Source organism: Sinohyriopsis cumingii, chromosome 18, assembly GCF_028554795.1.
Source record: "Sinohyriopsis cumingii isolate HCF-2022 chromosome 18, ASM2855479v2, whole genome shotgun sequence".
NCBI classification, from domain to species: Eukaryota; Metazoa; Mollusca; class Bivalvia; order Unionida; family Unionidae; genus Sinohyriopsis; species Sinohyriopsis cumingii.
Window position 1 is genome coordinate 51,811,580 of NC_142978.1, and position 24,679 is coordinate 51,836,258.

General features: G+C 35.5%; 1 protein-coding gene and 1 pseudogene across 2 annotated transcripts in view; one reads left to right on the forward strand and one right to left on the reverse strand.

Moving 5' to 3' along the window:
• Positions 1–24,299, reverse strand: part of LOC149776640 (splicing factor 3B subunit 1-like) — a 67,256-nt gene extending 42,957 nt beyond the window's left edge. Inside the window, exons 1-7 of one of the 2 annotated variants that reach the window (XM_089941150.1) lie at positions 24,229–24,299; positions 17,192–17,370; positions 14,176–14,262; positions 10,455–10,572; positions 6,240–6,313; positions 1,665–1,868; positions 1,067–1,271 (exon numbers count right to left, since the gene is read on the reverse strand). In XM_089941150.1, coding sequence (XP_089797276.1) covers positions 1,067–1,271; positions 1,665–1,868; positions 6,240–6,313; positions 10,455–10,572; positions 14,176–14,262; positions 17,192–17,370; positions 24,229–24,250 — 889 coding nt within the window. In that variant the 5' untranslated portion in view covers positions 24,251–24,299. Of the gene's footprint in view, positions 1–1,066; positions 1,272–1,664; positions 1,869–6,239; positions 6,314–7,537; positions 10,430–10,454; positions 10,573–14,175; positions 14,263–17,191; positions 17,371–24,228 lie in introns of those variants that run through there. The other variant, XM_089941151.1, reaches the window with a different exon arrangement.
• Positions 18,483–22,673, forward strand: LOC149776641 (uncharacterized; annotated as a pseudogene).
• Positions 24,300–24,679: the final 380 nt, after the last annotated feature.

A 24,679-nucleotide genomic window follows, 5' to 3' on the forward strand; every position in this document is an offset into this window, starting at 1 on the left:
AATTGGAGGAAAATTTGCTCCACTCCTTGTGATGGATGGCGATGTCAATGAGATGACAGACACCTTCAACAGTCATGACAGCAGCTGCCAAGGACATCATTGGCCTCCATCACCCGAAGAAAAAACCCTGGGTTACAGAAGAGATTCTGAAGTTGTGTGATGCCCGAAGAGAACTCAAAAACACCAGACACACAACAGGGGCAATGGAGTACCGAGAAATAAACAAGAATATCAGAAAAAAAACTTGAGCAAAGCAAAAGAAAATTGGATTGGACAAAAGTGCATAGAAATGGAGAACAGTCTGATAAAGAATAACAGCTAAAAGGCATTCCAAATTGTGAAAGACCTCACCAGACAGAAACAACCAAGAGTCAGTACCATTTAAGACAAAAATGCACAGATGCAAGTGACATTGCAGAAAGATGGACTGAGTATTGCAAAGAACTCTACAACCATCAGCCCACAGGAGACCCAGAGGTGTTTGAAGTTCAGATGTTCAGCAGCACAGTGCCTCGACGACCACACTAGGTCATGAGACTGATGATGTTATACGGATGCAAACAGCAATATCAAAGTATGGATGAAAAGTGTTTAGTGTCAGCAAGATTCTCATTATGTAATGCCAAGTAAGTTTCAAACAAAGACAAAGGAAAAGACAAGCTAAAATCCACAAAAATCAAGTAAAATACGAAGAGGAAAAGCAAATGTTTTGATGATACCTAATTGCCCAGTTTAAGACCTTCTCAGCAAGAAAATCAACATGGGACACATCACTGGTAAAAAGCCTCCATTACTGAATTTGACATAATATTAAGCTATGTTCTGTCCTAATAAATTCTTTGGGATTGTAAAAATAATTCTCTGGTTTGACCAAGCAACTTAAAATAACAATCAACCTTGTTAGTGCAACTTTCCAAGTAATACCATTGATTCATGTACAGAGAAAGTTCATTCCCATCAGCGGACAGCAAGTAATCTGTAAAAGCACAAAAGAAGAATTCACTATGCAATCAGGTATTACTTTAACTGGACTGATGATATTCTTTATCCACTGCAAATTTTTTACCTCTTTCTGTCCTGGGTGTTTCATCCCATCTATTTCTTCTGGCACTGGGTGTGGTCTGGTGTCCAGGTGTATCTCCTCTCCCTGGGGTGGCTGCACCTGGAGTGGCATGACCCGGTGTGGCTTCCCAGTTTCTTGTACTTTGGCCTGGAGTGGCACCAGGAGTCTCTGATCCTTTAGATCTACCTGGAGTCTCATCCCATTTGCTCTGAAAGAAGGCATCAATGTTGATACACATACAAAATAGAACAAAACTTGTATAACAAGCAAAGCAAGCACACAGTGCATGTAAGAAACACGTGGAAAATATCTGATTATTGCTATGCAAAGAGGACTAACTCGAGACATTTCAAACAGTTTCAGTTTATCCTACTGTTTAGAATATGCAAGAAAACAATGTTCCAGCTCTAAAAGGTGAAGTGCTACCCATAAATTCTTGGCTGCAAGTATTAAATGAAAAACAAGCTATATTTTTTTATTTTGCATTTAGCAACAGTGAGAAAGTTTCATAACATCAAATTCTGAACAGCCAATTTTGGACAATCAACACAAAACTTTCTTACAACAAAAAACTGTTTCCCCTATTAAAACTTTAACTTACCTGTGATGGTGTTCCAGCTTCGGCCATATCCCATGAAGAAGCTTTCTTTTTTGCAGGTGTATCATCTCCTCCTGATGCCTGGTCCCACCGCCTCTTTTTCTTCTCCTGTAATTGTGTTTTTTGAGGCTCTGCAGCCCCTGAACCGTTTACAACTTTCAGCTCTCCTGTCTTAGCTTTCTCTTTCATCTGGTCTCGCAGCAATCTCTGAAAAAGACAAAAGCTCATCACAGGCAATTACCAATCTTAAGTTCTACATCCAACCACTGGATCAACTGAGACTGTCCATCAACGTGTGACACTCGGCAAGATAGTCTACTTTACTTGCTAATGCATGAAATTACTTTTAAATTGCTGACGTCTCATAAACCTAAATCCAGTGCTAAGTATCAGTAAGAATATTTTGTTTATAAATAGGAAGGTCTTTTTTGGGAGGGGGGACTAACTTTAATGATTAAATAACTTCTTAAAGGCAGAAAATTTTAAGAGTTTAAACTTTGTTCAAGAACAAAAAGATCTGGGAACAGAAACGCAGACTGTGGTCATCTGCCACAATTTTTATTGTGCCCTTCTGAAGAATGGTTTGTATCACATCCCTTAAATGAATGAGCTGGAACTTGTGAAACAAAATAGTTGACTAGTAGGTCAGATGGAGATATGCTCTTGCTCCAGGATGGTTCTAATATGGCAGCATTCTGCTTGGGATGAACCTTGGTCTCAAGCATGTTAAGGACATCCCTGTACTATCTGCAGGCCTTTAGTTTTATTCATCTCAGCTTGTCCACCTGGTGGCAACAAGGGCATTTCTGTAAATGGAATTGCTGAATGTTCTTTAAGGTCAATTAGACTAAAACGTCATCTATCACATCTGAAACTGTGATGTTGGGAAGAGGAAGACAACGCAGAGACATTGCGACTTCTTAGGGATGACTGCCCCCACCCACCCACCCACACTTTAGTCAAGGAGGAAAGAATCCAGATAATTAATCCATTCCATCTTGTTTAGTGAAACAGTGGCAGGATGGAGTTCTGAACTGGGGATGTTAGTGTGCCTGCTTAACTTGGAAGAAAAAAAAAGGATGTCCCATTGGTTGAGGTACGTGGCTGATTCTGACATGCCTTGATAGGGGTGGTTGGGGGTGGACAGGGCACCTATTATGCTGCCTGTCTCTTGTTCCAGAACTTCTGTGCTAGCTCTCCAACAATTGTTGAGTGTGATAGCAGCAGGTCTGAATGAGTGCAGTCCAGAAAGCCTCTCTAGACTAGAGAATACTAATGTCTTCTGCCCTCAAAGGCTTTGGGTACAGGTCTTGGGGTTGGGGATGGTAAACCATATTTACCACATTATCAAAGTCCATACCTTCTCCTCCATGTGAACCAAGAGTTGGAAAGGCGCAGGGAACCCTAATGGAGAGGGGGGACCTGTTATAACCATTTCTTTTGGGAATTCATTGGAATTCACCAGAATAGAGGGCATCATCATTACAAACTCTTGAGGTGAGACCAGACTACTTCCTGGTCTCCGATTCTGGGAAATGTTTTTGTCATTCTGTAACTACTGGTACTATATGGGTAGTGGCCCTCCCTTTTGCAGGTCAAGGCCAGTGGGGATGGGCATGATGTCCTGGGGGGGGGGGGGGGGGAAATGTGTATGATCCACTACCCAGGAACATGGGTCACCAAATCCCATTGGGATTAAATGGAAAGACTGGGATGGAATTTATGTCAATCTGTTCCCCCTTCTCTAGAATGATGAACAAAACCAGACTTCCTATCCCCAGAGATTAAATGGCATCTAAAAGGTGAGGTGGGGGGATATCTACACAATCCATATCCCCAGACCTATAATCAAAAACTAACGTGCAACTGTTCAAAAGAAAACTGCCCGGTGGCAAGATGAAGACCAGCCTGATAAGAATGATCTGACAGATCAAACTTTTCAAATTGGAGTCCATTTCAGATCTACTGCAGAAAAAGCACTGTTCATCCCTGCCTTTTAGGAAGGTGCAACTCTCTCTAATTAGTCACCATGCACTTTTCCTCCCCTGAAAAGGTGCTGCTCAACATTGCTGGGAAGGTGCGACTCAGTCTCAGGTACCAGCAATTCTCTCATGGCAGGAGCCAAGGAAACTACCCCCAACAGTAGACCTGCCAACCCTGACGAGTCCATCTCAGTAAAGCAGTTGATTTTTTTCTGTAAGATTGACCAGTTTTCAGTAAGGTGTAACAAAATATCAATAACTGATCTTGTAAAGCTGGAAACGGTAATTAAAAGTTTGACGTATCGACGCTAAACATTATGTTCAACTGAAAAGTTTGTAAAGTACACGTACTTTATTTACCACTAGTACAGTTGCACAAACTCTAGTTCCTAGCCCTATGCAGCTCAATGGCTTGTTGCTATCTCTCAACTTTACATAATTCTTGGAAATTCTTTTCCATTACACATGATGACGGCAATCATATTTCCTGCCATGAGACATACTCAAATTGGCATGTGATGTCCAATAAGCTTAACTGTGTCCTTTCCAGCTTTTATTCACAATAATCTAAATACTCCTTTTTATTCTTCTCTGTTGATTATTAACACTTTTGTACAAGCTTATTTTCCCTTTCGTCTTAATGCATCACTTTCTGGATGCCATTTTACAAAATTCTATAATCAACAGTCTGACCATGCAGACACTTCGCACGAACAAATAGGTGAAGTTTCAAGCGTCTGGGGTGCTGCTGTAAAGTTAGTGGTTCCCAGACTAATTTCACTAAATCTAAGATGAAACCAGATCGAAATAGAACACGGATGAACCAATTATCCAGATTTTTTGGCAACGATAATTTTCCCCCATAGTTTTTGGTAGTATGCCGTTAAGTCCGTATTTTAAGAATAAATTTTGTAAGACTTAAGTCAAAATCATAAGAGTTGGCATGTCTGCAACATGAAATGACAACATCAGTATGATCATCAGGGATCGGAGTTATTTCGGCAATCTCTGAACAACAGAAATTGCGCATGGATCTTGCCCTACTGATGGTGCAGAGTTACTTAAGACCAAAAGAGATCCTGAGGGTCAGAATATGTGTTCTTTATGTTGTACACAATCTGGAACTTTCCAACTAATCGAAATATACAGATTTCTCTTTGAATAATGGTAATTCTGTCCCAGGAATGGTAAGCAAGATAACAGTGACAGGTAATGCGATATTGCTATTAAAACAGAAGTTTTACATCATTTAATTTACTAAATGACATCCTGTCTTCTTGCACAAAAATATGACCAAATCTATTCACCTAAAATAATCAGGAATACCCAGCAGATATTCTTTCATCCTTTACAGATGACATTTAGCCTGAAACTGACCAAAATGCAAAGGTGACAGGTTTGCAGAGTTGTTGTAGGGTTTAATGCCATTTTTCAGCACATGACAGGCTATACATGGCGGCCAGTATTAACGGTGGAGGAAGAACCTGGTAAAACCCCGGAAAGAACCACCAACCCACAAGAAGCTACTGGCAAGCTTTCTCACATACCCACATTAGCTGATTCCAAGACTCGAACCCACGCAGACAGAGGTGAGATGGCAGTGATCAGTAACATAGAGCGACTCGGGGCCTTGCGTTGCAGAGTTTTAACATGATATGCTTCTGTATTCAAATTCATAATGATGCTGCCACTGAAAAAAGTGATATATCTACATCTCAGTCTGGTAATAAATAGAAAAATGACATTGGGAATGTCCACAGTAATGAAGACATACCAATCTTAACAAGACCTTCGCTGTAAGGCAGTCTATATTTTTTAGATACGTTAGACCAGTTTTCAATAAGGTGTAACAAAATACCACATATTGCAATTGTCAAGCAGGAAATTTTGCATTTAAAAGTCCCGAAGAGCAATTTCACACTGATGCAGCAGCGATAAATATTGTGTTCAACTAAAAGGTTTGTAAACTTGGACCTTTATTACCTCCAGCATTTTCACAAACTACAGTTCAAACCATACAGAGCTCAATGTCTTCTTGAAATAATCCTTAAAAATATAAATTAAATATCACACAGACTGTGGCAAGTGTCCATCTTTCCCATCATGAGACATACTCAAATCCACAAATGATGTCCACCAAATGTAATTGTTGCACCTGCTTTCCCCATCCCTAAGAATATGAACATCCCTTTTTATTCTTGATTCCTTATTTAAGAAAAAGGACAATTAACCTCTTTTAATGTATTAATAGTACATTAAAACTTTTCAAGAGGTTTATTGTCCTATTTCATCCTGAAAATGAACTGTCAGATGCCATTTTTAGAAAATAAGCAACATATTGATCATGCTGATGTTTTGCATCACAAAATATGTGCTGTCTAAAGTGTTTCAGGTACTCCAGTAAAGTTTGGTTCCCTAACCAAACCCAAATAATCCATTACAGATAGGCTAGTAACTAAAATTTACTGCAAATAAGCGTATTTCCATTATTTATGCTTTTATTCTGCATGTCCATATTTTAAAGGTCATTTCTATCAGACTTGCAGCAAAATCATAAGAGTTGGCACAGGTGTGTATAATGTGATGGAGTACTTACTTCCTGTCTGGTAAGCTGATGGGTAGCCCAGATCTGCTGATAGGTTCGGGCATTATTATCAGGGGTTTTCCCACCTGAAATTAGAAAGCAAAGGTGTCACGACACATGCCGTGACATAATTAAACTTTTAGTGTGAATTGGACATTGATATCAAACCAGTAGTATATAGATATTTTGATACTAATGAAAACAAATACATTAAAAGACTGAAAACAGGACCTTTCAATAAAAAGAACAGCAACTATTGAACCAGCTGTTACAGAAAAAACTTAAAGCACATACGCTGACCCAAGATTGTCATACTTGCTACATATAAGAAAGTTCTGATGCCAAAGAAATATTGCTGAAATACATTTTTTACACATTGTTTGGTGTGGATTTAGAATTATGTTTAAAGCTAAACAATGACTATTTCATTAATAATTATAATTTAACAGAAAAAGAAAACAAAATTAAGCCAGAAACAAATCTGGCTAATTTCTTGATGGCAATGACTGACAAGATTTGTTTTCAGGTTAAAAAAAGATTTGTATGATTCTTGGTCTTGTTTTCAGGAATGCTTGTCACAGAAAAAGACTGATAAAAATGAAAAATTCTGTTACTCCTACTCTAAAGGACAATATCAATCAGGACCTAAAACTATGAATATTTTCCTGCCTTTCTGTGAACAGAAACCTCACTTCCAATTAAATCATAATTTCTTTAACACAGTACTCAGTGTTTGTCACTATTTCACAGAGACAAAGTTGTAGTTCCTATATAATTGCATTGCTTATTGAAACAAATTCATAACAGGAACTGTATATCTCCCAAATCATATGGAATGCTTCACATGGAATGGTCATATTAATTATGCGATATATTTGCGTTCATATTTTTCAGATATATAAAATTCATTCTTGACAAGCATTCTATTAGGAAATATTAAATATTCCATTCTTATTGACCTTTTCAGGAGAGGACTGGCAGATACTTTGCTATTTCAAGAAAATGCAAATAAAAAATGTCACTTTAAATATCTTCTTAGTACTTGGTGGATTTCAGTGTTCAGCTGTTTATCTTGCACGACTATTCTTTTGATATAGAATTTATGAAAGAATTTAAATATTACAGTTGTGCTGCTTGCATCATTTGATTAGTTTCATAATTGCTAATCCATCCATCCAAGTCAAATTCAAGTGGAATATTTACCATTGAGAAAGTTTGATAAAAACTACCAGTATGATCAATACATGCACTATAAAACAATTTCCAAAGTCAAATGTAAGACATCATACTACATGTTGCAGTATACGTACGCAAACCTCTTCTTGGCTCACAGGTTCAACATCAGCTGACAAGTGCTTCGAGAGCCTAAAATTAGTCTCAAATTAGTGTAGTAATGCACAATAATCCACACATACACACTCTCACTTCAAAGATTCTTTCTGGTTTTCTTCGAAAGAATGACACAAGTAAAACTGTTTCTACTTTTGACATATTTTTTATGCCCAAATAATTTGACAGAGCTCCAGACTGTGAACCTGTTTCTTATTAACAATGATTAATATTCTAAATTTGAAAAAAGTTAAATGCCTATCACAGCTTAATGCTGGATACTATTTAAAAGCAACAAAAATGTCTTTTGCCATCGTTTTTTAGTCTGTAGTTCTCTTGATACCTCTAAACAAAAATCTGCCTTGAAAGAAGTCTCCTTTGCAAATGAGTACAGGTCTAGATATTTCAAATCTACAGAGGTGGAAAATATCACGTTTTGCCCCATCTAAAGCAGCTAGGAAGCTGTGACTTTTCAGTTGTGGGAAATTAACCTGCATCTTCTCTGATTACGTAAAGATTACAGTTGCTACTAAATAGAGTATTTGAATTCCTGAAGTGCATTCCAGTATTGTAAAGCAAGCAGTCATGAGGTGAAAGCACCTCAGAAAAAAAGATGCACTCTGTTCCGATGCCTCTCTTAGGTTCAATGCCCCGTTGCTAGAAAGGAAAGATATATTCCATTAGTAACTGTTCTTCTTTTCATATTTCAATATATTAAAAAATGATGGACAATACTCTCTCACATCATCGGATGATAAATCTGTATTCCTCCTTATCCACGGTGCTATATATATTCCACATTTCTTCAGAAGTATAGCACCTTAGCAAGTATTAATTATTCCACGGTACAAAAAACATTGTTCTGTACAATTTTATTGTTCTTTAAAAAAATACTTTTCAATGCGCACTAACATGGGTAGAGGGACATCAACTTTTTATCCTCCTAAGATTACCTCACATGCACACACACATACGCAGGGTGCAGAAATGAAATTTGTTGCAAGACGGCTCTATTATGGGGCTAACAAAGTCAAACCTAAATATTTTTAACTACATAAATATTATGTAACTAAATTGAGCCAAAACTTTTGTATAGGTGAATATGAAGTTTTATGAAACCAGCAAACCTTATACCAACCAACCCAAAGCATAGGTCAACATGATGGGTTTTGCTATTTCATACAAACTTTACATCTTCTGTAACAAAAGCCTACAAAGTTCTGTTTTATATCACTGAGTAAAAAGAAACCCGCAATTTAGTTTTGCAAAGCAAAATGTCACCAGACCTGCCAACCCTGACAAGTCAGTCTCAGTAAGGCAGTTGATTTTTCCCCCTGTATGACTGACCAGTTTTCAGTAAGGTGAAACAAATTATTGGTAACTGCCCCTGTAAAGCTGGAAAACGTAATTAAAAGTTTGACGCATGACGATAAACATCATGTTCAACTGAAAAGTTTGTAATGTACGCAAAGACTTTATTTACCACTAGTACAGTTGCACTAACTCTAGTTCCAAACCCAATGCAGCTCAATGACTTGTTGATATCTCTCAACCTGACATAATTGATTACAAATGGCTATCATATCTCCAACCATAAGACATACTCAAATTGGCATGTATGTCCAATAAACGTAATCATGTCCTTTCTAGCTTTTATTCACAAGAATCTGAATACTCCTTTTTATTCTATGGTGTTGATTTTCTAGAAACTTATTTTCCCTCTCATCTTAAACATGCACTGTTCTCTGGAAGCCATGTAAAAAAAATTCTGTAAGCAATAGTTTGACCATGCAGATTCTTTTCATGAAAAATCTGGGTAAATATAGCTCTTAAAATCTGGGGTGCTGCTGTAAAGTTAGCCTGGTTCCCTGACTAATTTTACTAATTTGAAGATGAAACCCAGATCCAAATAAAACACGGATGAACCAACTATCTGGATTGTACGACAACAATAATTTTTCCATAGTTTTTGCTAGTATGCAGTAAGTTTGTATTTTAAGGGTAATTTGCATAAGACTTAGGGCAAAATCGTAAGAGTTGGCAGGTCGGTGTCATATTCACCGCATCATACCACACAATCTGTAGATTATTGCACATAACACTGTCCAGTCATCCAATTAAAATATAGCCCTTAAAGTATGCATGCAATCTCTTGATACAGAATACTTAACAAAAACAAATTGAGGATGAAAGAATGTGAATCTAATTTGGGGACAAGTTGAGCACTCGAACAGTCATAAATAGAAATTTACCCCAAAACAGTTCCTCCATAAGACATTGAAAGTTAAAAATTCTTAAACTATATATAACCCATTTCACTCTTTTATCGAAAGAGTGACAGACTCAAAATAGATTTATTCAAGCTGATTTACCAAGTTTAAGAAGAGTTCTTTATTTTTTTCTTCTATTTTATGGATGTGATTAAAGTACATTTGTTCTCCCACACACACTCTATTCATCATTGATGGTAATGACTGACAAAATTTGTTTTCTGGTACAAACACAAACTGAAAGCATGAAAATTCTCGTTTTCACTGAAAGAAATGAATTACCCTATTTTCAAAAATCACACATTCCTTGCCACATACAATAGAACAATCCAGACAAGACCCAATCAATGTGCAACATTATTTTAATTACAGGAATGCTAACAGAAAATAAAATGACACATTTAATCATTTAAATATAAAATGCAGAGTATTGCTAATCACTCCTCAAAGACAGACAGTTTATTCACATCAATATAGTTAATTCTGAATTTGGTTTAAGATTTACACAAACACACTTACATCGATCAAAATCAGCTGTTTAAAATTCTTCCAAACTGCCTGCTCTGAAGTGTAATGAACAATGATCAAGCTTCTACAGAATCATATAATTACAGGAATAAATACTGACCATCCGCAAAGGGATCATATCGTTCAGGGGAGATAATCAAGTTGCGTCGCCTTGCCCTGTACTCATCTTCCCTGTCAGAAATTTTAGGCTGTCTATGCTCTGCCAGTGGATCATAGTCCTTCAATGATAAAAAAGATAGGCAAAATTTATTTAAAAAGTTGTCAAAGGAGGCTAAGTGTTCATTGAACTGAATTACCCTTCAAACAGGCCCTAAGCATACAATATTGAGTCAAACAACTCGTTGGTATCAGAAATGGGTATCACATTTTCACAAAGAAACACATGGCAATAAAAAGCATGCAAATTTGTTATACATTAGCTCCTTTACAAAATGATGGTAAATATATACACTAAGCAGTATAATGCATACATATAATCTTAAATTGACTTAAAACACAAGCATAACCAAAGTAAAACAAAAGTTTCTTGAAGGTACTGCCCCCTCTACTATCTAAAATGATTTTCCTGGAATTTGTAAGAAGACCATTTCTTCTTTTTCCAAGCTAAGCGTTGAAACCATCTCTAAAAATCTTCACTAACAAGATTTTCAAATCTGCCAGTGAGGGCCACATTTGCTGTAAGTTTTACACCATTCTCATTTAGGTCAAACCATACAAGATTTCAGACTTCTGGTGAAATTCCCATTTTAATATGACTACTCATTTAGCATTAACAAGGCGGACACCATGGTGGCAGCACTGGGTATCAAATCAGTACTATCTTCATCGAGTACCAAGCAGACATAAGAAATCTGCTTGCGAAACCCCATTTGCCCATGTGACTTCCTGTTCATCTGCAGTTGCAAAAATAAGATTCTCAACATGGCTGCCATGGCAACCATATTAAAGATCAGATTGCCACCATTTTCATTAAGTCTTTCAGTAAAAATTACATATCAATTTGACGATCCATTCCGAAGGACCTTAACTAATAAGACAGCCACTGAGATGGCCATACTCAATGTCAGAGGGGAACCATTTTCATTCAGACCCAACCAGATATCATAAGAAGTCTTCAGTCATTACAACTTTCATTCAAGCGGATCAGCATTAACATGATTTTCAAGCCTGCTTCCATTGTGGTCATACTGGACCTCAGATTGGCACCAATTTCATTCAGAGGGCACTCACCAGTTATTATGTACTTTTGAGAGAGTGACGCATGTAAGGTGAAGCTGTTTGCATTCAAAACATGCACAATGGAGAGAATGGTGGCATACCTCTATGCTACATTAATGTAATGTGGACGATATTTCTTTGGATATTGTACTTTTGGAAATTGTATATAGTAGTCCCCCTCTTGAACAGTCCCCCTGACCAACGGCCACCTGCTCCTTACATCCAGAATCCGTTAGCACCAACGAGTTTGTGTTCAAAAGTACCCCTCACGAAAGGCCACCCCGCTAACGTGACCAGCATATTAGTGCAATAATATAAAATTTACCCCTCACAAGCAGCCACATTTTATTTGAATATGTATCCAGAACCAGTATTTTATTCATAATGTGTGTTAAGTAATCCGATTTCTGTTTCCCCGATGTCAGGTTTTCATTACTGAAAGAAGTGTTGTGTAAAGTACATTTACCGCTAAGGTTAATATTATATCATTTACGCCTCATGAGAAGCCAAATTTATTCCATAAAAACCAAGAAAGACTCAACTTTTAATCCATACAAAAGGGTACGTACATGTAATCCAATTAGCCATACTGCTATGTTATCATAAGATGTCCGGTTTAGTCACTGATAATTGTTAAAATTACAATTATTGAACAGTAGTAACAGCTGAGAAATGGCAGTATTGATGTACAATACCCAAGTCAGCAGGAAAATGGCTTGGTAGCCTTTATGGCTTCCCTTAGTAAGATGTTGAGCTTGTTCACTTTGATAATCAGTGGCTATTACTATGACAAAAACTGTCAAAATTACGAACCATAACGAGGTCAAATCTGCATGATGTTAATGGTACATATCGAAGCCAAAGTGGCTTCTCTCACTTAGTGTAAAGAAATGTATAAAAACAATAGGGTACCAGACTGTGATTAACGAATCACGTGACAAGATCACTTCCTTTAAAAACACACGGCAATTTGTTTAGGGGGCGCTCACCAATTAATATGTACTTTAGAGAGAGTGTCGTATGTAAAGTGAAGTAGTTTGAATTTAAAACATGCACAATGGAGAGAATGTTGGCATACCTATATGCTACAGTAATGTAATGTGGATGATATTTCTTTGGATATTGTACTTTTGGAAATTTTACATGATTTAAGCACACTGCTAACTAAAATGACTACTCCCTTGTGTTCAAAAATCAGCCCGAATTAGTCTAAAGTATACTATACATAGCAGCTATTAAAATAGGGAAAATGAATTTTGCCAGACTAGACAATACCAGCTTCTGAAAGTGCAATGAATGAATTACCAAATATGTAAAATGTAAAAAAAGTTATCGGCTCTTTTTTTTTTATACAATTTACCTCTGAAGTTCAGGAAGTGAAAATGACCAAGTAGAGCTAGCACTTTTTTGAAAGATTCACATTTGAAGTAAGGCCAAGCTGTATACTCTATAACCCATAGTACACCCATCAATCATACATCAAAATAAAGGGATTTAAAGGTTCTTTTAATTATACCTAAGATATACAAGGTCTTTTTTAAATAGCCAGTTTAACCAGTGAGGAAAGCCGGGGAAATTCTTTTTCTTTAAAATCCTAACCCTATGCAAAATATTAAACTGCAGAGCACCACCTTCAGGTCCAAGTGGATACGATAGGAAGTCTTCCGTGAAACCCCCATACTGATATGATCCTCCAACCATCTGGAGTAGCCACAAGATTTTCAAGATGGCCAGTGTGGAATATTGGAAGTCTCAGTGGAACCAATCTCATTTAGGCTGAACAATGAAAACTCCAATGCTGGCATGACTTTCAGTTTCTGAAGTAGAGATCACCTGGAACCAGGATTTAACCAATGACCTTGGTCTAATTAATCTGTTGGAACAAGGTGTTCTCTAATGTAGAGACAACCAAAGAATCAGTAAACAGGATTGGTCAACACTGACAGTTACATGTACCTAATTTGGGATCAAATTTGTCACCACAAAGATGCAATGTGAACACATTGCCAACAAACTGCTCAATCTCCATAAAAGTCTAGTCTTAACTGTACTATGGCTGAGTGGATATGATGTACAATGAAATGTCTTAGCTGCATAACAATTCATGCTAAGTAGAAGAAAATCCATGATGGGGAGTTGAAAATTTAAAAAAAAATGAACTGCAATAAAATGTTTAAATTGCTGATGCTGCCAGAAAATTGTAGCGTCTTGCTTTTCCACCAACATAAATTTAGCAAAGTGGATGAATTTTCCAAATAACTGAGGAATTTAATAAGGAAATGATGGTATGGTTTGCAAATATGATATATAGTTTCCATGCATATTGCCACTTTGTCATCCTGATTTTCTTTTACACTTGTATGAATTACACTAAATACAGACCATGACCCCAATAGTGAATCTCATCACATTTCCATTTATTACCACTGGATTTTCCATGCCAAAATTTGTCTGCTAAGTGGGGTTCTTTTTAAATAGAGTCCACAAAAGGCTGTACCAAAATTGAATTGTGACTGTATAGTGTGTGAGACTGAAGTGACTGTGTAGTGTTTGTGGAATGTATGTGGACAAAAAATTGCTATTAAAACAGTTTACAATGTTACCTTGTCATTTAACGTGTCATTCAGAATGTTCAGTGGGGCTGTATATGTGGATTTCCGTGGAACATCTGCTCCGACATCATCATCATCCTAAAAAAGCAGAAAAAAACCCATTACACACACATGCTCCGTCATCATCATCATCCTATGCATACTTATAGAGGCCATCAGGCACATGAACCCCAATGTAAAAGGTAAAAAATCACAATGTTACATATTAAAAATGCACAAAGATTTCCAAATTTACAATCCTCTCAAAATGATAGGCACACGCCCAATTTGCAACCACATTTGAAAACTGCAAGCATCGTCATGAATATAATTTAATAATCAGACATTAATCAAGGGTAACTGTGCACTGACACTGGCCCTGTAATGTCTCAATGAAAAATAATTTAAAATCATGCAATATTCTCAAAATTAAACAGCACACTTACCGTTCTAATTCACCAATAACACAAATTACTTTTTTTTTAAAATGGATAAGAAGAAAAATAACTGTTCTCAATGTAGAAAGTAAAGACCATAGGTGTCTTTTATTATATGAAATGTGTACAAACAAAGGTTATGGTGTATGTATATATATTATATATATATACATACACGCACACACACATACAGAGCTATCAACTCTACAGGCTTGCAATTAGTGAAAATAGGTATAAAAATGAGTGAATTTTGACAAGAATTTGTGGAAATAACTCCATCCACTCTCACCATCAGTACTAAATTATATAAAGATCTCAAACTAAAACAATACATATATGCAGAAATACATCTGCATTTTTATTTATTATGGTATTCATAAACTTCATTGGTTCTTCTTGTTATTTATCAAGATATGAAACATTTAACCACCAGTGAATATAGTTGCCTGGCTCCTCTATCATTACTGCCATCAGTCACTATATAAAAAAAAGACAATTGCATGCTAAGAACCAAGTTTTCTGTGGCGTTCTCCAACATTGCTTTAACTAGTGCAGCACTTTTGGTTCTTCCACTGGAAAATTTGGAAGTGATTTTTGAGCCCGGGAATATAAACTCAAACAAATCTACAGCATTGGTAGCTTGCAGGTCTTCAACTGATGGTTTAAAATATTCCAGAGCTGAAATCTGCTGGAGTTCTTAATGCTCCCAACCTATATGTGCTTCCTTACATTGTCTCTGCCAATATGCCCAATGCTAAAATTTGTGGCACACTGTGTGCAAAAAGCATGATGTATACTGAAGTTTGTTGGCTGAATGCATGTCTAACCTTTGGCATATTCCAAAACTAAACTTCACTTCTTGTGCAACATATTTCTTTTTCCTTGGTGGTAAAGACATTTTCAAGATGCATAGCTGATCAGTAATTCAAATCAGTATTGGTGGCACATGAACAGAGACAAATTCTGGTTAGGCCCCCATTTATTTCAAAAGCATTTGTAAAACTACTCTTAAACATATAGATTCAAATATGCTAAAATGCTTGCTACCGGAACAACTGTACCAACTGGCTATAGTTCTACCAATACCGCTACTAGCAGCATAGCTGCCAACCTTCCAGGCTCACAATTAGTGAAAATAGGGATAAAAAGTCATGAACATGGACATGAATTAATGAAAAATACCAAGACATCTACTCTGACTGTCAATACTATACTATATCAAGATTGCAATATAAAACTAAAACACTACATATATATCTGCATTTCTATTTATTATGGTATTCATAAACTTCACTTGTTCTTGTGGTTATTTATCAAGACATGATACTGTGGCAGACTTGAACTTCCTCAATTGCTTGATTGTAAATTTGTTTTCTAAACAGTTCAGACTTCTTGCCTGCTGGTTGATCTTGGTGACTAAAATTGCCAACAAATTTTCTGCAGCTAAGGAGCTGCAGCACTTTTGGTTATTCCACTGGAAATTTTTTAAAGTGATTTTTTAGCCCAAGAATATTAGTCAGAACAAATGTTCAGCATGGTCTCCAGCTGATAAAGGTAGATTGTGTTCAACAAGAAAACCCACAAATAATGCTTCAGTGTTGGTAGCTTGTAGGTCTTATGCCGATGGCCTAAAATATTCCAGAGCTGAAATCTGCAAATTCTTAATTCTCACAACTTCTACATTTTTTTCAACTGATGTGCATCCTCACATCGTCTCTGCCACCATGCCCAATACTACAATTTGTGGCACAATGTGTGCAAAAAGCATGAAATATATCAATGTTTAATGGCAGAATGCACATCCAATTTTTGATATACTCCAAATTAAACTTCACTTTTTGAGCAATACATTTCTTTTTTTTTGGTGGTGAAGACATTTTCAAGATCTTGCATGTGATGCTGAACGGTAACTCAAATCAGTGTTGGTGACACATGTGTGGAGAAAAATTCCAGTTAGGCCCCAGTTTCTCTCAAAAGCATTTGTAAGACTACTCTTATACATATAGATTAAAATAGGCTAAAATGCTTGCGACCGGGCCAACCATACTAATCGGCTGTAGCTCTACTAATCATTGTGACCAGCAGTACCGGACCACTTCGGCAACAGCAAATATCACAACTGGTGCTTAATGGAAAATCGATTAGTTTATAAAAAAGTTAAAATAATTGAGAATTGGCGAATTTTTGGCTTGCGGTGTGAATTGCTGAAAAACTCGTGAAATTTACGCCAAATTCACGTGGGTTGGCACCTATGTAGCAGTACCAGACCGTTTCAGCAACTGCTAATATCATGACAAGCATTTAATGGGAAAATGGTTATTTTTATTGAAGATTTAAGTGTTCTATTAAATGCAGTACCTGTTCTTTTAACAATATTATAATGATGCAGAAATCCGGACATATCAGAATACTAACTTTAGACCTACAATAATACTGAATTAAAGTTTACGCTGAATACAGCAACTGCTTTCACCGTAACAGTGCTGAAAATAATTAGTAACACACATGGAGGAAAAGTAATACCTATGTCTGGCCTTCACGGGCATAAAAAAAATTCATTTCTAAATTACAAAAAAATAAGGAAGACTTACATCTACATCTTCATTAGGTGCGATGGAAGTGACGTAGCCTTCAAATTTGCTACGAGAAGAGCCATATATATCTCTGTCAAAATGACCCTCTGCCCCAAGACCAACTCTATTTTCTTCGGATTCTTCAGACAAAAGTGCTCGCTTCTTGGCTTGTATCTGTCGTACCTGCTCTTCAATTTCTGGCATATAAAATCACAAATTAAAATAAATTAAATATAATATTTAATATAATCAGCTGCCTTTGATAGTGCTGATTTTGTAATAGGAAAGCATTAGTAAATTTTATTGTCTTTATCATACAATATCAAGTTTATTACATTACATATATTAAACTTATGTATTATATACAATTTTATATTCTTATACTGGGTTTCTCTATGAATTTTTCTAAATTTGCATGACTTTGTGATGTTTAGTAGGACTGTGTGTTAGTAACTGAACCCTTTGCAAACAAAATACCATCAGGAAAGGAAATCATTGGCATACAAATTCCCGATAAAACAGATTCATGTAAAATTTCTTTATCTTTAGATGACAGTAAATTTTTTTATTGTACTAAAAATCTATTGAAAAATATTTATTTTGGTCACAATTATATTCCCAAGCTTAAATTTTAACTGTCCAAAGGCTTCTGAAAATGTTGGGAAAAAGCCAGCATCAAAAAGGACTAAAAGTTATTTGCAATGACAAATAGTTGAAATTAACACGCTAACATACTTGTATGTTCATTCATGAAATACATATTTTCTAATGTAAATTGTTCTTTTATAAATTGTTAATTGATAATATGCATGCATTAATTTATAAATACCCGTTTCATTTAAAATTGTCAAACTTATGAAAACATTGGTATTTAATTGAACATGAATACATATTTTAAAATAGTAAATCAAAATTCTTCCCATACAAAATTCGAATCTGTAAATGTAGGCCATATATGACATATACAGAGCTTGGTTATTCACTACAAAACAGCAAGACCTAGCATCCTATGGATTAGTACTACAATGTAAGATATAGCACATGTTGTTTTTGGTTAAATAATGTCTTACTGTCCAAATAACGGGCTTGTATTAATTGTGTTCCAATGTCAGTTGACATCGGAATGAGTAGTCAAAGTTTCAGGAATATCTCACATATTTCGCAGCCTATATCGACACTCTTCCACTAATTTAAGTGTAATTATTATACTTATTGTGCTGTCTTTATCCTAGCAGAATGAAAATGACACAAGCAAATGGACGATTTTTATGTTCCATTGACATACATTTGAATTTGTTGCAATGCGATGATGGTCGAGGTATGCCAAAGTATGTAAGTAGAATCATGTGGGGGATATGTTTCTTGAACAAAATGAAATGTTGCTTGCTGTTACAATAGGCATAATTTTTGTATTTTATTTGTTTTTGTTAAAGATGAATATTTCAACTTGACCCAATTTCAGCATTCCCGGCTTTTATTGTTTTCCAGGAAACTGAAATGTCTGCCAATGAAACTTGAAAACAGGTCCATTTCTTTTGTGAGAATTTTAATTTATTAGAAAAAAGAGATCAAGATAAGTAAAGTCTTACAAAAACATAACTTGACTTCATAGGAAAGCATCATTATAGCAACCCCAGTCAAACACGGTCAAGACGCCATTTTACCTGGAAATCTGATGAAACTGTTGGCCAAGTGTAGAATTTTCATTGCAGCATTAATACATGCCATTTGATTGCAACACATTTTATATATTGTAAAAGCTAATAAAATTATCTATAATGGGCATGTTTTCTTTTTATATTTGATGCTATATTAATGGAATTATTACTCCATAATCATAGAAAATTACAGATTTCACGCGTCATTGGAAAAAGCATTGATCATGCCGTGATCGTGTGACCCTACTCTTCTTTGTAGCAAAATGTGGGTTATTAAAACTTCATGAATATTCATGAAATTTGCAATCCAATCAGAGGAGATGTAAACAATTCGGTCAGTGGTTGTAGCACATTCCTATGATATTCCTACACAAAGAAAAAATCCCTCAAACTTTACGCAGATTTGACCATAAGTTTGACAATCTGAATAAATGCAACATATATCATCAAAATCGGCATATTCCAAGCATTATTTTTATACCAAATTTATATATCGGAAACGTTTATAAACCACCCCCAATGAGCATCGAATTTGTAAAATATTTGAATCTCCTCGTGTCGACATTGTCCTCCATATTTGAATTTTCTAACAGCTGATGATGATGTCAACTTTTCCACAACCAATGTTCCAACTAACTTTATTATTAATTACGTACAAATTGGTGTGCCAGAAGAACATGGTAAGATGATATTTTTATAGTTTTTATCGTATTAATGCTTGTTGTACGGTTTAGACAGTAGGCAGTTGCAAAATGAACACGCATAGATTTTCGTCGACTATAAATAGGCTGAAGTTCGATGCTGTAAATATCTCAACTGACAAACTTTGATCAGTTTTAAAATATGTTCAACCTGATATTCATTATGCATTTGTTTAAATTTTGTAATGGGACACTGTTTGTTAAAATTATGAGAATAAAATCGCATCACTATCTGACAAATGCAAAGTTTCGGTATGATTTTTTTTTTTACTTTGACAAACGTAGCACACTTCATATGGGATCTTAAATTCAGAATGCATTGATAACGTTTGATAGGATCAATAATGTTTTCAAAATAGAAGAAAAAAAATACAAAGTCTGAAAGTGATAATTTATTTTGCAGGTACAGTAAAACCTGTCATGAGCGACCTCTGCCATGTCCGACCGCAATCGTAATGCACGGATCGATTTTACTATATAAACGCTCTGTTATGAACGACCACCTGCTGAACGCGACCAGCGACCGCGATTTCTTGGCAAAATATGCATTTTGACACTGCTATGAACGACCACATCGCCAAAAAATCAAAACAGATTGACACCACTGACCTTAACTTAATCCTTTGTAAACATTAGAGCTCGGGATAAATGTAGTATGCAAACAAAGTGCACATTAAATAACACTATAGTTGAACAACCATATATCGGGATAAACACCTCTAACCATCATTTAATCCTTTGTAACAAAGACGGCAAAAATAGCAAAGATTGCTCTAATAAAGTATTTAAAAATAATTTGTCTTGCTACAGTACCAGTTTTGTGAAATTTACAACTCCAGCGTACGGTGTCATTTGTAAACTGCAGTAAACCAGACTAAAGTACATGTCACTAACCGCCATTGTAGTGCCGAAGTCATGTGAATAGCCAGTAAGAGTAACATCAAAGGGAGTAATGCTGGATATACGCAGTCAATTTAGAGGTTTGTATTTTTTCTTTATCTGTATGAAAACTCACAAAACGCCGGTAGTCCTTATGTCCAAGTGAGAAATCGTTTAAAAGGGCTTCAGTGTTGGTTTGAGTACGTCGTTTGCTTTCCAGTTAATCCATAATGCCTGGAGGGTGAATGAGCTCATTGTCTTTAATACTAGTAAGTGAGAATCATTTCCGGATTTTTTTTAAATTATTTTTTATTTCTTTTGTTAGTGTTTCACCAAGCCACAATCTGTTTACGTGGGTGCAGATGGTCGGAACATTTGTTTATCGAGCTATAACGCTGTTGATTTAAATAAATGTACAGTATTGTTTCCTGATGAGTTAATTATGTATTTTGGTTTCATTCATTGGTACATAATATATATTTATTCCACAATTCCCCAAAACCTGATCAAAACCTATAGTCTTTATAACGTCAACACTAATAACAACGGCAGAATCTCCGCTGAAAAAAAGAAAAATTTTAACACTGGAAGAAAGGATTAATGTCATTGAAAGAAATGAAAAAGGTGAGACCACTCGCAAAATAGCAGTCAGGATAAAGCGTCGGTAAAACGCAAGTTCAAAATGTAATCAAAGACAAGAAGTCCATTAGAAACGAATGGCAGAAAGGTGCACAAGCACAGAGGAAATATGCCACGGCACGACGGACAGTTTACGAAGATCTGAACGAGCGAGTATGGGAGTGGTTTTGTGTTGCAAGGAGTAAAAACATACCAGTAAGTGGAAAGTTGATTCAGGAAAAGGCAATAATTGAGATACATCTTCAGACCAAAGAGCTGAGTAAAACATGTCAACAAAGAAGTATAATGGATTTCTTTTAAAAAAACAGTGAATAAGTGTATAAAATAAGATATATACATCATATCTAACTGTTCATTTTTTGTACATATTAATGTGATGTTGAAATATAAATTTTATTCTCGTTGTTTGATAGATGTATATCTTTATTATATAAAGATATTTTGAGAGGAATGCATGCATTATTTAACAAGATTCATGAATAAAGGATATGATACATGTACAGTGAGTATGGGTATTAATTATTTTTCAACAATGCTAACTATTGACCCTGAAAACCAGTCCATTTTCACACACCTCTTATGAGAGACCACCTGCCTTGAGAGACCACTTTTGGTTGGCAGAAGGGGCGGTCTCTCATAACAGGTTTTACTGTATATGATACTGAAACATTCTAAGTGAAAGATGGTGCATGCCCTGGTCCATTCTGCAAGGAGCTAAATATAACATCACAGGACTTAGAAGATGAAACTAACTTGAATCCTATTCAGGAACTAACAAATGGACTTGTACTTGAAATAAATTCATACATTGAACACCGTGGCAAAAACTTGTATGCCTTGGTCAATATTATTTCAAAGTTGAACTCCAACTTGGAATATGTGAATGTGAAATCTCTTAAAACAAAAGTTAGTAGAGTATGTGAACAGAAAAAAAAAACTTGTTGCCAAAAAGAAAGTTTCTGGGTTTAAAAATGTAAAGGAGCTAATGAATGCCACATTCAGCCCATATTTGACCACGAAAAAAACTGAACAGACAGTGTTTTGTGATGAAGCAGTTACAAAGGAAACTATACAGCAGATAGAAAATGACAATTTAGCGAAAATAAATTTTGCACTAAGAAAAAGCCCACTGATATTCAGGCAAGTGGTAATCTTGTTGACAGTGATGACAATGATAATGATGATGAAACTCTGAAAAAAGAAACTAACTTACTTAAGTATTCAAATAAGAAACAGTTGAAACAGTGCTCAAAACTTCAGAAGAAAATTGCCGAAAATACTGAGAAGTTAGAAAACATTAAAAACAGGATTGGTCACTATTCTGTGCGGAATGTAAATAAAGGAGATGAGACCTCAAAGAAACACTTGCATGCATTGCGTGGCTTGAAACGATTAGTTAGCAGGCGAGAGAACCAAATAAAGATGATGACTGAAAAATTGAAAGAAAGTGAACTAAAGCTTGCAACTGTGACTAATGAGAACCAAGCATCAGCTGACAAAATTACTGTACTGACAGAGCAAGTAGGAGTTATTTCTGAGAAAAGAAATAGGGAGAAATCAAAGATCTTGTCCCTTCAGAAAAGCAACAGTTATTTAAGAATGAAATTAAAAGTCTCCGCTTGAAATTGAAACAGAGACTCTTTAGTACCTGATAATGCTGAAAGATGTAATGCCAAATGTGACAACTGTGAAATGATTAGATCTCAAATAATAGACAAGGAGAACAAAGTAGCAGAACTTGAAGACAACGATGAAATTATAAATGATATTGTTTAACATCACAGTATGCTTTAAATTAGGTCTTGCAACATTGTTTCAATCACAATTATGAATAAACACTGCATTTTTGTTGATTTTGAATGTGTTTTACTTGCATATGAACTCTTGCTAATGTGATATATTTGTATTAAGTTAACTGTCATAAAAGTTGTGAAATTTTTATATGATTTTCAGTTGTAAATGAAAATATTGAAGTCAGACAACATATTTAATGAGTGTAATGCATTTAGCAGGAAAAATGCAATCAGAATATCAAATTTCATAATAATATCTTAACAAATAAGAAAGTTATAACATTTTTACAGAAATCAAATTTTACTTCAGTTCCATGACTGCCACATAATCTGAATACATTTACATAAGACATAAATTCTAGAAATTTGTAAATATTTTGTAACTTAAAAGTTATATAAGTTTTTTCTAATAGAGATATTTTAAAACAATAAACTGTTTTGTAATGCTGTTAAACAGGTCTATATGAAGAAAGCAAGTGTTTGCAGTTATTTCAATATAAAAAAAATGACTGGGGTTGCTAATCATTATTGGTTGCCAGATGTGATATTTCTGAAAACTTGACTTTCATCACAGTTAGTCGACATCAAAACACGCTACACAGTGACGTTAGGTAGGCAGTAAGACTCACCCTCAACCCGCAGAACAAAAGTATCAGGTGATATGTCTTACGTTGTAGAAATACCTATGGATGTACACTATGTTGCCCATGTCTGTTACGATTCTCATTCAAAGTCTTATTTCACTATGTCGTCCAACTCAAAGAAGTGAACTTGGTAAACAACACAAATACACATTCATAATGCATCAGAATATTTAAGATTACATTTATTTTCAGGAATGTTACAAATGAGCAAATATACTGTTAACGTTTTACTCACGGAATGTCGCAAAGGTGAAATTGAAGCTTGTGCTAATATCGCATACATCTTACTTAGAGACGATAGTAATGCAGATCATGAAATTTCATTAATGTCGAACAAGGAAAAAACTTTTATAGTAACATCTTGTTGATTTCGGTGGATTTGGTTGTTTCGTAACACCGCCCAGCATGTACGATTGTAATGTTGCCCTGTCGTTATAGATTGAAATAAGAGCCAGCACGTACTGTAAATGATATGCCAAAGTACACTGTAGAATCTTAACAATCTAATGTTTCACGAAGCATAAACATTTATCGGGATAGATCGTGAATGCACGTGAGCAAATCATTTTCCTAACGCTGCGGCAATCAGCTTCAAGTTCAAGGTCTGGCTGAATTTGTTGTGTAATTAGTTATGTCATCTGGAGAAAATAAAACAGTATCAACAGTTTCCATATATTATTATTCCTGTAAGCTGTCCTGACTAAACTAGAAGATCTTGTTTAGTAAATAAAGAAGACTCACCTTCCCTTGTTGTTGCAGCCATTTTGTTTTTAATAATATTTTACCCACAATGCACCACAACGTTAGCTGACGTTAAACTAAAAAACAAAAATATATATTTATAAATTGAATTTCAGTTGAATTAATAAGTATGCAAGCTATCAAGATAGGAACAACAAAAATAATATTTATTTCAGATCTCTTTCGTTTGCGGATATTTTACGTAAAATGACGGAGTGTAACGGAAATTTTGGGTTACCCTAAGTCTAAAACTGAGCGATATGGACCGCCATGTATCGAAAAAGAAACACTGGCTATCTAGGCAGTGTTGTGGTAATGTTATGCCCCAGACATAAAGCAAAATGTCCCACCCACACACATTTTCCTGACACCAGTCCGACCAGTCCTAACACTAACCTTTTATTGCTGAACGCCAAGAGAGCCAACTGCTAATATCATTTGTATAGGTCTT